The sequence below is a fragment of the Candida orthopsilosis genome (assembly GCF_000315875.1).
Source record: "Candida orthopsilosis Co 90-125, chromosome 5 draft sequence".
Lineage (NCBI taxonomy): Eukaryota > Fungi > Ascomycota > Pichiomycetes > Serinales > Debaryomycetaceae > Lodderomyces > Lodderomyces orthopsilosis.
This window is the reverse complement of record NC_018298.1, coordinates 1,217,660-1,232,791: the sequence shown is the minus strand read 5'-3', so window position 1 is coordinate 1,232,791 and position 15,132 is coordinate 1,217,660. Positions and strand designations below refer to the sequence as shown.

The 15,132-nt window shown below is 37.8% G+C and overlaps 9 protein-coding genes across 9 annotated transcripts; 3 read left to right on the top strand and 6 right to left on the bottom strand. All coding sequences in view use genetic code 12, as the record gives it.

The window, feature by feature from the left end:
* Positions 1 to 298: 298 nt before the first annotated feature.
* Positions 299 to 2,110, top strand: CORT_0E05540 (Msb3 protein; the record flags this gene model as incomplete). Its single annotated transcript, XM_003870220.1, has 1 exon — positions 299 to 2,110. One exon carries the CDS (start codon positions 299 to 301, stop codon positions 2,108 to 2,110), a length of 1,812 nt encoding a protein of 603 aa, XP_003870269.1.
* A 37-nt stretch (positions 2,111 to 2,147) lies between these two features.
* On the bottom strand, positions 2,148 to 4,664 carry CORT_0E05530 (Fol1 dihydroneopterin aldolase (dihydro-6-hydroxymethylpterin pyrophosphokinase); the record flags this gene model as incomplete). The annotated part of the gene is made up of 1 exon (XM_003870219.1): positions 2,148 to 4,664. One exon carries the CDS (start codon positions 4,662 to 4,664, stop codon positions 2,148 to 2,150), a length of 2,517 nt encoding a protein of 838 aa, XP_003870268.1.
* A 230-nt stretch (positions 4,665 to 4,894) lies between these two features.
* On the bottom strand, positions 4,895 to 5,959 carry CORT_0E05520 (hypothetical protein; the record flags this gene model as incomplete). Its single annotated transcript, XM_003870218.1, has 1 exon — positions 4,895 to 5,959. One exon carries the CDS (start codon positions 5,957 to 5,959, stop codon positions 4,895 to 4,897), a length of 1,065 nt encoding a protein of 354 aa, XP_003870267.1.
* Positions 5,960 to 6,163: 204 nt separating this feature from the next.
* CORT_0E05510 (RNA-binding protein) lies at positions 6,164 to 8,218 on the bottom strand (the record flags this gene model as incomplete). The annotated part of the gene is made up of 1 exon (XM_003870217.1): positions 6,164 to 8,218. The coding sequence occupies one exon, from the start codon at positions 8,216 to 8,218 to the stop codon at positions 6,164 to 6,166; it is 2,055 nt and encodes a 684-aa protein (XP_003870266.1).
* A 580-nt stretch (positions 8,219 to 8,798) lies between these two features.
* Positions 8,799 to 9,677, top strand: CORT_0E05500 (Mrpl17 protein; the record flags this gene model as incomplete). Its single annotated transcript, XM_003870216.1, has 1 exon — positions 8,799 to 9,677. The coding sequence occupies one exon, from the start codon at positions 8,799 to 8,801 to the stop codon at positions 9,675 to 9,677; it is 879 nt and encodes a 292-aa protein (XP_003870265.1).
* Positions 9,678 to 9,844: 167 nt separating this feature from the next.
* On the bottom strand, positions 9,845 to 11,080 carry CORT_0E05490 (Erv46 protein; the record flags this gene model as incomplete). The annotated part of the gene is made up of 1 exon (XM_003870215.1): positions 9,845 to 11,080. One exon carries the CDS (start codon positions 11,078 to 11,080, stop codon positions 9,845 to 9,847), a length of 1,236 nt encoding a protein of 411 aa, XP_003870264.1.
* Positions 11,081 to 11,287: 207 nt separating this feature from the next.
* On the top strand, positions 11,288 to 12,358 carry CORT_0E05480 (Tex1 protein; the record flags this gene model as incomplete). Its single annotated transcript, XM_003870214.1, has 1 exon — positions 11,288 to 12,358. One exon carries the CDS (start codon positions 11,288 to 11,290, stop codon positions 12,356 to 12,358), a length of 1,071 nt encoding a protein of 356 aa, XP_003870263.1.
* A 95-nt stretch (positions 12,359 to 12,453) lies between these two features.
* Positions 12,454 to 13,218, bottom strand: CORT_0E05470 (Cat5 protein; the record flags this gene model as incomplete). Its single annotated transcript, XM_003870213.1, has 1 exon — positions 12,454 to 13,218. One exon carries the CDS (start codon positions 13,216 to 13,218, stop codon positions 12,454 to 12,456), a length of 765 nt encoding a protein of 254 aa, XP_003870262.1.
* A 157-nt stretch (positions 13,219 to 13,375) lies between these two features.
* On the bottom strand, positions 13,376 to 14,620 carry CORT_0E05460 (hypothetical protein; the record flags this gene model as incomplete). Its single annotated transcript, XM_003870212.1, has 1 exon — positions 13,376 to 14,620. One exon carries the CDS (start codon positions 14,618 to 14,620, stop codon positions 13,376 to 13,378), a length of 1,245 nt encoding a protein of 414 aa, XP_003870261.1.
* Between the last annotated feature and the right edge of the window lie 512 nt (positions 14,621 to 15,132).

Here is a 15,132-nt window from a genome sequence, read left to right as displayed (position 1 = left end):
ATACTCTTGTAAGCTTATAGTAATCTCTTTTTATTTAAGGCCGAAGGCTATATGATTTTGTATTGTTTCTTTTTTTTTCTAATATGCATTTATGCGCCAAATCCGACTTGAAACTGTTGCTCCTACTTGCACTTGATTTTATATAAAATTTCAGGTACCATCCCATCTAATCAGGCCTTTCTTTACACATCTAGGGTACAAACTGAGCTTTTTCAAATGCTGCAGATACTTCACTAATATAGATCATTTACATTTGAAAGCAGCTGTTCCTTAAAAAAATAGAAACCTTACCTATATTATGGCAACTACGATTGACCAAAACATCGAACAATATCCAAGCATTGAAAACAACTACATCGGTCGTAATGATGAATATCACACACTTGATCCGGGATCACTGAAGACAAGCCATGATCGAAACGTACAGCATCAACGAAATGAATCATCATATTCGCGAAACTTCTCCATATTAGACACATATGCACAAGAGAGTCCTTCTAGACGAAATAGTTATGTCGATGTTGGGATTGCCTCACCTTTAGAGGATATCAATTCTGACGCTTCGATCGTCAAGAGTTTTGAAGGCTCGACTCCAAACAATAGCTCAAATACCTTTGAACAAAATGGGTTTGTATCGATCGATAGTTCCTCAGCAACGGCATTAGACAGTGAATTAGACAGAGATAGCTACATCAAACCAACGACAGAAGAATCAGATGCTGAGGTTTTGAAGTCAAATTTCGATCGATATGGTTTCAAAAAGAGTTCATTACAAGGACGCTCCATTGAGGACTATAACTTGTGGTTTGAACATTACTCTGGATATACTATAAGACGCAAAAAAAAGTGGGAAAGAACAATGAAAGATCATGGGTTGAATTTAGTGTCGGAAAGCAGCTCATCTACTACAGCACGTAGTCAAGAAGAGATCCCAACTCGGTTTCCGCCAAAGTCCGATAAGATAAAAAAGATGGTGAGACGTGGTATCCCTTCCGAATGGCGAGGTAACGCTTGGTTTTTCTACGCGGGAGGATACGACAAGCTACGGAAACACAAAGGACTTTATAATAAGATCGTGGTGGAAACAAAAGATATACAAAACAAGGAAACCGAAGTGATCGAAAGAGATTTATTTCGAACATTTCCTGACAACATTTACTTTAACTCTTCTGTAAACCAGAATACCCACGAAACACGTGATGCTAGCTATGTCCGAGAAGAAACTGCACTAATAAAATCATTGAGAAGGGTATTAACTGCGTTTGCTCATTATCAACCACAAATAGGATATTGTCAATCATTAAACTTTTTAGCGGGCCTACTCCTACTATTTATGAATGAGGAACGCTCGTTCTGGATGTTGGTTATCCTAACTGAAAGAATTATCCCCAACGTTCATCTGGCGGATTTGGAAGGTGTACACACTGATCAGGGTGTTTTGATGCTTTGTGTAAAGGAATATTTGCCAGAATTGTGGGACACTTTGGGTACAAATTTTGAAGGAGAAAGATTGAAGGAGGATAATATCTTGGCTAGGCTACCCCCAGTAACTTTAGTTACCTCATCTTGGTTTATGTCTCTTTTTGTTGGTGTCTTGCCTGTTGAAACGGCATTACGGGTGTGGGACATTTTATGGTATGAGGGTTCCAAAACAATCTTTCGGATTTCGTTAACGATTTTCAAATTGTGTATTGATTCACCCGGATTTCAAAATAGACAAGCCTCAGGAACTGAAGAGAACCAACAGATTGAATTGTTTCAATTTATGCAAAGCTTTCCTAAACAGATACTAGATCCTAATTTGCTTATAGACTATTGTTTCAAAAAAATTGGCGGTTATGGATTCGGCTCATTATCTCAAGGTGAGATTGATAAATGTCGTGATTTCGTTGCAAGGCAGAGACAAAAGATGCATTTGAACTCCAAACGTAAAGATTTAACTGAAATGACAGAAGAAGAAAAACAGAGCTTATTGAATTCAACAAGTAGTGCTGACAAGGAAAACATTCATGATGTTTATGGGTTTCATAGATCCATTATGAGTGGTATTGTATGGAACAAAAGTATTAGCAACAAAATGAGGAGAAGGCTTACTGGGAAAAAAGGATAATAAAAAGGTAGATTTTGGATCATCTATAGATGGATTTTTAGAAAACGTCTTTGTAGATTGCATCACTGGTAATAACAACGTCTTTGCATTTATCAACATCGTGAACTCTAACGAAATCAGCATGTTGTTCAATGGATGAAGTAACTGTAGCAGCTGTAGCCATAACACGATCCGAAGGTGAGTCTACTTTGCCAGTTACGGTTCCCAAAAATTTCTTTCTCGACGTACCAATCAATACACTCATACCATTGAAGCTGAGATAAGTCAGCAAATGAGTTTGGCTCAGTGGATCTCCTTGGTTTTGCAGATTGACCTGGATCGAATACTTCTTGAAAAATGATCCATTGGCTATAATTGCTAAATTTTGATTCAAATCTTTTGCAAATCCAACTCCAGGATCTAATATAACCTGCCATTTCTTCACACCAGCTCGGAAACTCTTCAATATTTGAAGAGATAACTCGCGCGAAACACCGTTGAGGAAATTGTTCAACTCTGGATTGTTTAAGCTCTCTTGTTGTCCTGATTTGGGATCTATTACATACTCTATTATGTCGTCATTCTTGTTTGGTTGATACTTTGTCAACTTGGACATTGTTTGTGGAGTTCCTCTGGAGTGATTCATGATATAGGGACAGCCGTACTCTGCCACTACTTGGAATATATGTTCGTCGTATCTGCCCATTGATATATCGTTGATGATATCGGCGCCTGCTTCAAGACATTGTTTTGCGACGTTGGATCTGTAAGTATCGACAGATATCAACACGTTGGCCAAAGAAGGGTCCGTCGACTCTCTAATCTTCTTAACGAGAGGGAGTACGCGTTCAATCTCCTCCTTCTCTGATGGCTCCAGGCTCCCAGGTCTGGTTGAAACCCCTCCAATGTCAATGATTTGTGCTCCTTGTTGAACAAGTTTGCCAGCCTCTTCAATTATCTCATCTAATGAGGATGAGTAGTATTTACCCGCATCACTAAACGAATCCGGGGTCATATTTAAGATCCCCATAAGTAGCGTCGGCGATTTATAATTTATCTGGTCGAATTTCATGACATTATCTTTAGTTGAAATTCTTGGTACAGGTATAAATTGCAACAAGCTAGAATCTTTTTGAACATGATCTTCCGGTTTATTCGTCAACAATTGTTGTAAATGATCATGAAATGGTTCAGCACTGATAGGGTGGGTTTGGTCAGGTGGTAATAACTCGCAAAGTGGCTGTAAAACAAACGTCCTCTCCAACATTAACTTATGTGGTATTATCAAATTACTGGTGTTAATTTGCACATTATCATAGAGCAAAATGTCCAAGTCGATAGTACGTGGACCGTTTTCAATCTCCTTGATCCTTGCCAAATGTTGATACTCAATCTCTTTCAAAATTTCTAATAATTTATGAGGGGAATGATCCACAAATGAAACCTTTGCAACGGCATTGAAGAAATCCGGTTGGTCAAGATGATACATTGGTTTTGATATATACATGGACGACGTGGATTCAAGAGTAATATCATACGTTTTCAATTTCTCAAGCGCTTTCGTGATGTTTTCCATTTGATTGATGTTGGACCCTATAGCGATGAATGCAACATGTCCACCCTTGTAACCTTGTCCCTTTTCATTCTCCACAGGTAAATTAAAGTCACCCTTTTCCTGCAGCACATGTTCAACAGCCAATGGTTCAACGTCGGTAAAATTTTTTGGTGTCATTAAAGAACTCACACCTACACCTTCAACATGACTGAATGCATTTGGCTTGGTAACTTTTGCATCAACAGATTCAATTCCAACATTGGGGTAATTTTGAAACGTTAATTGGCCAATTTTGAATACCAATGCTTCAACAGTTTTGAAATTGGAGGATTCAACATATTCAACTATATCATGGACAACTTTATGGAAATCCAACCTTGGATCATCTTTCTTTATCTTAATTTTTAAATCAATATCAACAATCTGTTTCTGAAGTCTCTCGAATGTAAATACACCAATGATTGTCAAAAGTCGCAACTTGGTGACATTGTAAGTATCAGTGTTGGCCGATGGATCAATCCTACTACGAATCAACTCATATTCGACACTATCAGCCCTGATCTCTGATTTCGGACTCTTTACCACTACTTTTGCAATTTCGCTTCCTCCACTCTTTTCATCGAGGGCTAATTGAGATACAGCTTCCGCAATACTTCCCAACGACTTGAAATTCTTGTGTTCATTTGACTTGATAAAGTCTGAAATATGTCTCGTTAAAACAGCATAATTGACACTATATTTCAAGTTATCAGTGATGGATGCTTTATGGAAATCAGTGTTTAATGAGACAGATATGGTGATGGGTTGTGGTGATGGTCTATTCCATGCATCTTTTCCTGTAATTGCCGTAGCTGAGATTTCTTTGACAAACACTAAGTCTGTAGACATTATTGAAGTATGGTGCAATTTTTTATTGGATATTCGTTTCGAAAAATGAACCCAATTGGGTTTTATTAGTTTGGTGAACAATATCGTGAATGTTGATGTTTTGATAAACTGAGTTGACGGAATTGAAGTCATTGTTTCGATTCAATTTCTCGCAAAAACTTTTGTAACCATTTGCACCCAAATTGCAGAGAATCTTAAGCCAGCTCCTATATCAATTTGATAATGAATACTGTTGTCACTACGTACAAAATGTCAGACGTTTTCAGAATATAGAGAAAGAACAGTACTACACAGTGCTGAATAGGTTACAGACGTCGCATCTTCCATTAAATCCGTTTCTACTCTGAATATTTATGTAAAATTTACACATCATCCTCAATGTCAACTTTATCAGCAATGACAATCCCATAATCTGTACTTTCCTGACAAAATTTCTCAGCAGCTTCAAAGTCAAGATTCAAGTCTTCCATGATCATTCGTATTATAACTTCATTCGCTAGTACATGGGTAGCAAAACTCGGTATTGACCAGTAGCTCATAGTTGGGTTTTTCCTATGCTTTTGTAAATCATTTTTACACACTTTTGTGATCTCATTTCCAATTATTGATTGTCTTTGGAAACCGTAGTATCCTCCATAAAACTGCTCCCAATCTACTTTTGTTTGTTCTTTAGCAGTCATGGTTTCGTGCGCAGAATTTCTCTGTAACTCTTTTGCCTTGACATAATACTCAGATGGTGATTTTTCTCCTGCTATTATATGTCCTAGATCTTTGAAATGAACCCGAGCTCGTTTTAAAAGCTCCAGTCGTGTTGTTATAGGTGCAGGAATACGTTTTGATTTGTATCTTCTAAGAATATCCCTTCGACTCCCATACTTGGCTTCTTCGAAGCTATTAAGTAAATTAATTGGTTCAAGACTAATTGTGGATGCATTATTCCTCCTCCTCTTTTTGGTCCTTTTGGTATCTCCGTCCTCATCATCACTTATTTCTAACAAACCTTCAATTTTGCCTGTAATCACCGGTTTCTTATTTTTCAGCGGGCTTGGGGTGATTTGACTCAAATTTATTACCCCGAATTCCTTGTCATCGTCATCATCGTCATCATCATTGGTAGGCTTTTCCTTTAACAGTGCTGGGTACGATACGACATTTCGCAAGCCTTGATTTCTTTGATCCTTTTCGCCATCTGTATGAACGTAATATCCCTTTCCGTGCTTATTTGCTTTTCTATTGTATGCTTTAGAGGATCCCAGTGTTAGCTTCTCAGGTGAAAACTTCTTTTTTATGTATGGATTATCTCCTTCTTGCGGATTTGTATACCCAATAAGACTAGTCTCCAAATTACCAGGTGCTTTTATTCGTTTCTTTGGGTCATTAGACAAACTTTTATTGTGAATGTTTAGACTGACGAGTTCTTTATCCATCTGTTGATTATCTCAATCCCCTTATATAATGCAACGCTTTTCTTATAATCTGGAAGAGTAAACAAAAACTTTACATTCTTTAAATTACACGCGTGAAAAAGATCAACAAATATCTCACAAGTACCTACTACGATGCATTAAATACTAAATATTACACACTGAACCTAATATCCGCTCTATGTAAATACTCTTTCATCATTTGGGTTAATGTGGGGGTTGCTGTTGCTGCTGTTGTTGTTGCATCATTTGCATAAACATTTCAGCTACACCTGGTGGAAATTGAGTTGGATTTGGCATCCCTGGCATTCCTTGCATATTTGGCACTTGCAGCATAGATGGGAAGTTATTACCAAGAGGTTGCTGTCCTTGTCCTTGTGGTGGGTATGATGGAAATTGTTGACTTTGAGGGAATGTCTGTTGCTGTTGTTGTTGCGGAGAAGGGCTGTTTCCAAACAATCCTTGTAATGGATTGACTGATGATTGTTGATACGTGTTGAATCCCGGCAGAGCTCCATGGCTCATTTGAACTTGTTGGTTAGGGAGTAGTGTTGTCTTTACAAATTCTTCATCTGGCTCACCTGGTCTGTTTGATTTAGGTCCATTTCTTGCCGAGTTTGTGGGCATCTTCTTGGACATGGCTTTTGAAGATATACCAGCTCCAATTTCAATATCTGGCTCATCGATAACCATACCACTCGATATTGGTTGACCACCGGTACCTCCCCATTGCGCATTAACCACCCAATTCCTATCAGCATCAGTCAACCTTTCTATTGGTATGATCGAAATACCATGTTGGTAATTACAACACTCTCTAGGGCCAAATCCAACACCCCAGCGAGTTCTCAATGGCAATGAGTTATCTTTGTTAAAAGAAGTAATGATCTGCTCTGCTTCTTTTCTTGAATACACTTTCACAAAAGCATGTTTTCTTTCACTGTTCAAAATAACTGACTGGATTTCTGCAAAAGGTCTCAAGACTTGTGCCAAAACCCTTTCGTCCATATTTCTGGGGACACCACCTATGAATAAAGTTCTTGACAAGACCTTGATTGTACCTTGTGGTACACTTGCATCGAAACCAACATTTCTTGGACGGTAGTGAGGTGTTCCTGGAAGGTTCATTTCACCATTCATAGCTGATGGAGGGACAAAAGCTGGATCTGTGTTGAACTGCTGAGGAGCATTATTCCTATTATGATTTTGTTGATATTGTTGTGGTGGGGACTTTGCTTGGTATCCTTGATTAGCAGCAGCGGCAGCAGCTTGTTGTTGTTTCAAGTTCTGGATATTCTGTTGCAAAGCAAGTACCGAGGAAGCAGCAGCTGGGGATTTAACATGTCTTGTAGGGGACCTGGATCTGCTTCTCTTGTTCGTTTGATCACGACTACCACCACGTCTTCCTGAACCATAATCATCGATTCCACCTGATGAGTGACCACCACTTGATGGTTGGGAAGTTGGTCCTGCAGCTCCACCTTGTAGCAGTTGCAACATGCTAAATATAGCTTGTTGATCATTAGATTGACCTGATGGTTGTTGTTGTGGTGGTTGTGATTGGCCAGCAGAAGCTGCCGCCAAATTTGCCAACAAACTAGCGGTATCATTCGCACCAGTAGCATTTGTGTGTGTTGATACTGAAGGAGCAGAATTAGAGCTTGATTCTGCTGTAGTATTCTCTGCATCTCCCTTAGCCAAGGAAGCCAAAGCCAGTAAAATACTGTTAGAATCTTTGGGCTCAGAGGTAGGTTTAACTGGTTCAACACTTGACTTTGGTGGAGATCCTGGAGGAGTGGTTGACTTGAAATGTTTGTCCTTAATTTTTTTCAAGATATCTGCATTAAATGTGCGATTCTTTTCCCAAATTTCCACCAATTTATTGATCTTATTGATAGTTGCTGGATCCAATAAATATTCCAAAGCATCATCCATTAAACTTTCAATCAACTGACCGATTTTGTAAACAGCTGATGCAAAAGTTCCATCAGGAGCAGATGCATCAATGGTTTCATTTGATGCAACAGCACCATCTTTTAATTTTCTAGTGACTGAATCAACCACATACAAAGTACCTAATTTATGCGAAGGAGCAGCTGATTTACAACTAGAATAAAGCGCAGCAACAATCTTACTTTCTTTTTCCTTGTCAAAGTCTGTACAAGCAATGTTAGACAATTCCTTAATACGGGAACCAGACACACCAGGAGCTGCTAAAGTGGGCAACTCTTTAAGAATTTGGTCGAATCTTTCCATCAGCATAATTGATACTTAGTCTAATAGGTATTCACTTGTGCTTGTTCTTTATTTGGTTCCAAAATTACAAAATTTAAAAGTAAGGGGGTATTCGCTTTACAATCTGTTCAAAAAAAGAAAATACAAATTTATGGGAGTGTGGACTACTTTCACCTTGTGGTTTGTTTGATAGGTACGTGTCGTGTAGGTGATTTGAGTAACTTCTTTACCGGTTGGATGTGGTTTACTGTCACTTTTCTGGTTTGTACGAGTATAGTCTGCCAACTATAAAGAAAATAAAGCAAAGTTAGTTAAAAAAAAAAGAATCAGTTTCTTAACTTTTGTTGAAGTAAGTTATTCTTTCTTATAAGGTAAGAAGTAGTTTTGATGATTGGTTGGGTGGAGCTTTCTTTATCCTAATATGGTACGATCAGAAAGGAAGTTGTTGAATTGTTGAACAAAATTTTTTGCTGTCCTCCTTTTCTCTTACCAACTTTTATTAGTCAATTGTACACTACCCCCAAATCTGAATACGAAAATTTTTCAAATACCTCTACCAGAGTCGATACTGAATCACCCTAATTACCAATCCAAACAATATATTCTCATGAGTTACATTGGGTCTAGGATAAGGGGACCTATAACTACCCAGATACGATGCTATGCAGCTGTACAATCTAATGCATCTAGCAGCAGCACAACTTCATCACCATCAATTTCACTGACCTTGATCTTATCTCGTCTTCCCATCATAACTCAAGACCTTACTCCCTTTGAATCTCAATTCTACAAATACCAGTCTGAGTTATGGAGAAGACTCATGTGGACATTCCCCAAATGGTTTTACTTCAAACTGGGTACAATGGCTGAATTAAGATATCGACAAATCAACAAAAACCCCGTCAGTTACAATCCCAAAATGTCATACCCAAAGGGGAAACCCGATTTAAAACATTTAAGAGACAGGAGATTCAGACAGTACATTAGAGCTCCCAAGACTTATAGAGAAGAAGATGAAATTGTCGATGGACAAGATCAATCTGAATTTAAAGAAAATGAAATTTCAAGAAAAATCATTCCTGCTTCGCGTATAACTGAAGCAGATAAACGAAATGATGCTACTTCATTGGAAAGAAAACTAAGTAGAACTTTATATTTGATCATAAAGGATAGCAAAAATGAGAATGGGGATTGGAAATTACCTAATTTTAAAGAACTGAACGAAAATTTACAACCTTTACATGTATTGGCAGAAGAAGGGTTATATGAACTTGGTGGTAAAAAAATTAACTATTTCAATGTATCGAAAGTTCCATGCCATCATAATCAAAACAAGGAATATTTTATCAAATCACATATTTTATCAGGATCTTTTGAACCTCAATTGGATTCTATTCAATATCAATGGGCCACAAAGGAAGAATTGAAGGAATTGATACCAAAGAATTATTATTCTGATATACTGCATCTATTAAGTGATGTGTAACGAGAGGGGGGACACTGTTTTGTAAATAGATCTTGTATAAATATCACATCTTACGTCAATTTACCTTGTATATCGTAAATCACATACTTCTGTATTTCAATAATTTACTATCTAGAGGTGAACTTTACTTGTTCCCCTATCCTAATATCAACTTTTAATCTAGATCTCTATAAATCCTTTTTACCTTTTATCGCTTGTTGAGCAGCAAAAACACTACGGTCCATCAAAGAGCCAACCATCAACACACCAGCAATCGAGCTGACAACACCCAAAATAAAACCCAGTCTAGTCTTGGCATATTCTTCACGATTAATAATTTTCAAAGGTGAAATATCAAAATTGAATGCTACACCAGGAACACCAGCTCTTGCATGTAAAGTATGTTGATGATCATCATCTTTACCTCCAGCTAAGGGGCGATCATGAGTAATTGCTGAAAATTGATTAGTATCAAATTTATCCTTACCTTCTAAACTTTCAAATCGAGTAGCAACAATCTTGAGAAAGTAGTTGATCAGATGTAATTTCTTATGTTGAAGAAACTTGTGTCCATCTAATGGTGAAATGGATCCAGTATCAACTAATTGACTATCTGGTGGATTGTTTCCGAACGACAAGTGGTTAATCACATGATCAAAATTGAACTTGTCTTTGTACTTCATATACAATGATAAATCATGAACATGACGTTCTTTAGTCATTGAAGCACCAGGAGCAAAATCCATAGTTCCAGCGACACGATTAATCTTGGTGGTTCCTTTTACTCGACACCCTTCATTGTCATTAATACGTTGCCTCAACCGTTGTACATAACCCTCTTCTTCACATTGGGCGATATTTTCCCCATCGTAAAACTGCCAATTGGCTTCAGCATAGGCACGACGTACAGCAGCACAACTATTACAACAATATTGTTTCTTATCCTGTGGTACAGCTCCATAACAAGATCCACATTCACCTTCAGTTTGTCCATCAGGTAAACCGGGTGCAATTTGTTCCAAAGGCATTTCGCGTTGTAAAGGCGGTTGGTCGTCTTTAATTTCCGTTGGTTTTGATGAATGACCCAGTTTAATTATTCTGAATTTCTCCAATTGTGAATTTATGATATCCAATTTCAAATCGCCTGATTCATCAAATAAATCAATTGATACTAAATCACAAGGTAGATTCAAGAATGAAATATCTAAATTTATATCCAATTGTTTATTAATATCACGATCAACGACTAGTTCCGGTCTAGCAATCACTGTGGTATAATCAATATATTCATTACGGATCAAGAATAATGCAACTAGGATACAAATTAAGGTGATTATACCACCTGAGGCAGTTTTGATCCTTGCATCTTCAACCGTTTTGGCAAACGCATCCAAAGAAATTAGCTTAGGTCGCTGAGATGACATGTATTCAACAGTAATGTGTATATGAAATGAGCGACCAGTAAAGTGTGTAGGTGAATCTGTCTTCCTTGTAATACGTGGCACGATTTTTTTTTTTTCACTAAACGCTTCCGACACGACAGGCGGAAAATCGACTTAATCAAAAACTAAAGCTTACGTCGGACCGATTCCAGTCCCCTCATCTACAAAACCACCAAGAAATCCATCACAATGCTGCAGGCTGAAACCACCATTAAACACAGTCGTGTATACTTCCAAAAACTAACCCCACAAGTGCTTCGCGATAAACCACTAGCGGGACACACATCATCATCATCAGAAGTAATCTCAATCTCAATCAACAATTGCGGCACGCGTCTTGTCACATCACGAACTGATAAATCATTACGTATCTGGAAATGTCTATCTGATCGAATGGTCGACCCAACAATTGTTGAAGATGCCCATTCAAAAGCCGTTGAAAGTATATCTTGGGACCCCAATAGTGAATATAATTTTGCGACAGTGGGGAGAGATGAGTATATTAAAATATGGCGAGGTTCAACCGGCACTTTGGAGAATGTGATCAAGACCCCCTTGAAAAGTTTAAAATTGATACGATATTCAATTGATGGAGAATTGATGATTGTTGTTGATCGAGAATCAAATGTCTTGTGTTTTGCTGTTAATCAAAATTATAAATTGGTCAATGAATTTAAAGTACTGGATTACGTATATGATTTACAATGGTTTAATTATGGTCATGAATTTTTTATTATAGCATTACACGATGGATCGTTGCCGATCTATAAAGTGATTGATAGTGTGGATACGGCAATTAACATAAAGCTAAAAGCCACATTGACTGGCCATCGATCTTCCGCTACATCAATAGCCATATCACCACGAGGCCGTCATTTCGCCATTGGAGCCAGTGAAGGGGTAGTTAGTATATGGGACACCAAATCAATGGTCAATTGTCGAGTCATCACCAATATCGACGAAGTCGTATCATCATTAGATATAAATCGTGATGGAGCTTATATTGCAGTTTCATTTGATAAAGATTCAAACTCAATCATTTACGATTTAGAAACTGGCGAAGAACTTTTTCAAGTTCCCAATAGTGCAAGTGGTAAAATGACTTTCAGTTCAATTTGTTGGTTTCCTACTAAATCGGCGTTTGCCTATAGCTCTGATTTCGGTACCACTGTCACTTGGATGAAGAAAACTGATCGTGATAGAAGTGATATAAATGAAAGAGGTGGTGGGTTGGGGTTGAATGGACCTAGAAGGAAATAGACTTGATAAATCGTACATATTAATTGATAGAATGCCTCATTCATTAACATTATGTACATCTCTTCTATCTCTACAAAACATCAGGTGTATTAGATTTATACCCTCTCAGCAGTCCAAATAGCACCTCTACAAATCAATTTGATCCCCTCAGTCAACAAGATATAAGGAACTGCCTTCTTGGCATCATGTTCAATAGCAGTATCCAAATGTTCCAATTCATCATCTCTGAATTGACTAATTTGATTCTTCAAACTTTGTAATTCATCACTAACTTGTGCAGTCTTATTCACATCCTCCTTACTCAACACTTCACCACTCTCCTTATCTTGCAACTTAACTCCATATTGACTAGTCAACACCCGCAATTGTTGATTATAATGACCACCAATCACAGTCTCAACAGCAACAGTACAAGCCATTGCCGCCTCTTTACTAATTAATGCAGTACCCATTCCAATCCCCATGGCACCCAATTTCCAAAGTGGAGTCAAGAGCGAAGGACGTACTCGACGTTGTGTCTGCAATTGATTGAATGTATTGTGATGGTGGATTTCTTGATCCCACATGTGTTGCAAAATGGGTTTTAAATGAGGGTACTTGTTTGCAAGAATGAAATATTGACCTTTGTAGATGTAATTGGCACCTAGCTCACCAGCTTGATCAACTCGGATGACACGATCAAGGTATGCTTGTTGTGCTTGTGAAAGAGGGCCGTATTTTATGTCCTTCTTGGTGTATGTTTTTATTTGATCCTTGTCATTGGATTGTGACGGTGGTGGTGGGCCTTGTTGATTGAGTAGAGTGGAGGTGGTGGATAGGTGCCTTAAGCTGGTATACTGTATACTACGTCTGGTAAGCATTGCTTCGTGCTGTTGAAGATAGTAAAACAGGTGATTATTTTTCCATTTCCATTTTTTCTTACTCGCATGATCTAGACCCTGCTGAACCAATTAAAGAGATGGCTGCGAAACGACTCTACAATCAGACTTGAATGCAATAGATAACAAAAGACTTCTATCACTCGTTACTTCTAAAAGAACTAATAATTTTAAGCATGGAGATACCAATATCATATGGAATCTCTTGTGTATCTCTTGAATTGGTCACCGGTTTAAACTCATTAGCAGGAACTTTTAAATGTTGGAAAAACTTATTAGGAACATCTTTAATTAATAGCCATTCGACGGGGAAGATCCCTTTCCACCTAGTTTGCTCACACCAGACATCACTCGTCTTGTTATAATCGATGCAATTTCGCATTTGTGAAACCCCGCAAAATTTACCCAGTGAATTAACCAGAAAGAATAAGAAAATCTTGCCGTCCAAATCAGGGTCACTGGTAATTTGTAGTTCGTGGAAAGCTTTATCTAATCTCTTGTTTCCTAATTCTGTTGACGTCCAAATTTTGTGTTCAAAAGAAGCATTAACGTCAAGGATATTGTATGATTTGATGACAAAGAATCTTGATTTTGAAGGCACGGTGAATAACGAGCCACTATAAGTTCTAAAGGTCAAGCATTGTTGTTGGGTATATCTAGGTGGAACAAATGTTGAACACTGACCAAGCAATGGTGATTCAAGTTGGTGCAAAGAGCTAAAGGTGTCAGCTTTAGCATCTGAAATTGATTGACACACAGCTTCACTTTTATTCATGGATGCATAGCTATAGTATTTTTGAGTAAATAAATCAAGCTGTAGCTGTTTCTGTAATAGTTGGTCCTGTTGGTGTTGCTCTTGTTGCATTTGAAGTTGTCTTTGAAATTTGTGATGTTGTTCCAAATGAAATCGCAACTCTTGTTCTTTACCATCCCTTTGGCATTGTGAAGCAACAGATGGAAATTCATCAGCCCATATGTTTGGCTTCAACGCAATAGGAATATTATCAATAGCAGATTCAATTGATTGAATAGTAACAATAGATCTTGGCGTACAAAATAAGTTGGACAATTGGTGGTTATAAACATCACCAACAATGCCATTGTCCTTATCACCCCCATTTTGATTAGGATGGTACCATGGACTATTTGTTGGTGTATATATTGAAGTACTGTGCATACAAAACTCTTCCATTGACGGGATAAAATAGTCCGAATCGTCATTGTTATCGTTGTTGTAATGGGAATCATCAGTAGTAGCAGTAGCAGCAGTGATACTATGGGTTTTGTTGTGATTGATGTTGTGAAGGTGACTATCGTTCACTTGATCATCAGTGGTGAAGAAGCTGTCGGTATCTGATTGAAACTGTGTAGATGCAAGGGACATAGGGTAGTAAATATAATCACTAGTGACTTTTTGGAAAGGTGTTGATTGTATGTGATGGTAAAATGTATTGTTTTGGGGTTTCTTTTATATACAACCGAACCATATGAAGGTAATTTCACTCACACACCAAAGTATAAGGTGAAATTATCCACCACTGAAATCTGTTTTGGTGTGGCACTTGAAATGTGGAGTAAACTTGTTTAAATTTCTTAATATTTTCTTAAATATGGAGTGGTTGTGTGGCTACCAAAGTAGGATATGTCGGTGTTATTGTGGTGTGCTGGTGTGTAGTAATATATGTATGACAGTTGGGGGTTGTGTGTGAGTGTTGAAATTTGGTTGCAAAGTGTTGATTATAATTTTGGTGGTTTCAATTATGGGGAGTGTTTGAAGACTCTTTTAAGACACGCACCCAATTTAGATATCTGAGTGTTTTGGAAATGGGTGAACCAACAAACGGGGGATTTTGAGAAAGAGAAGGTTATATTAGAAAGTGGGTGTTTGTTTGAGTT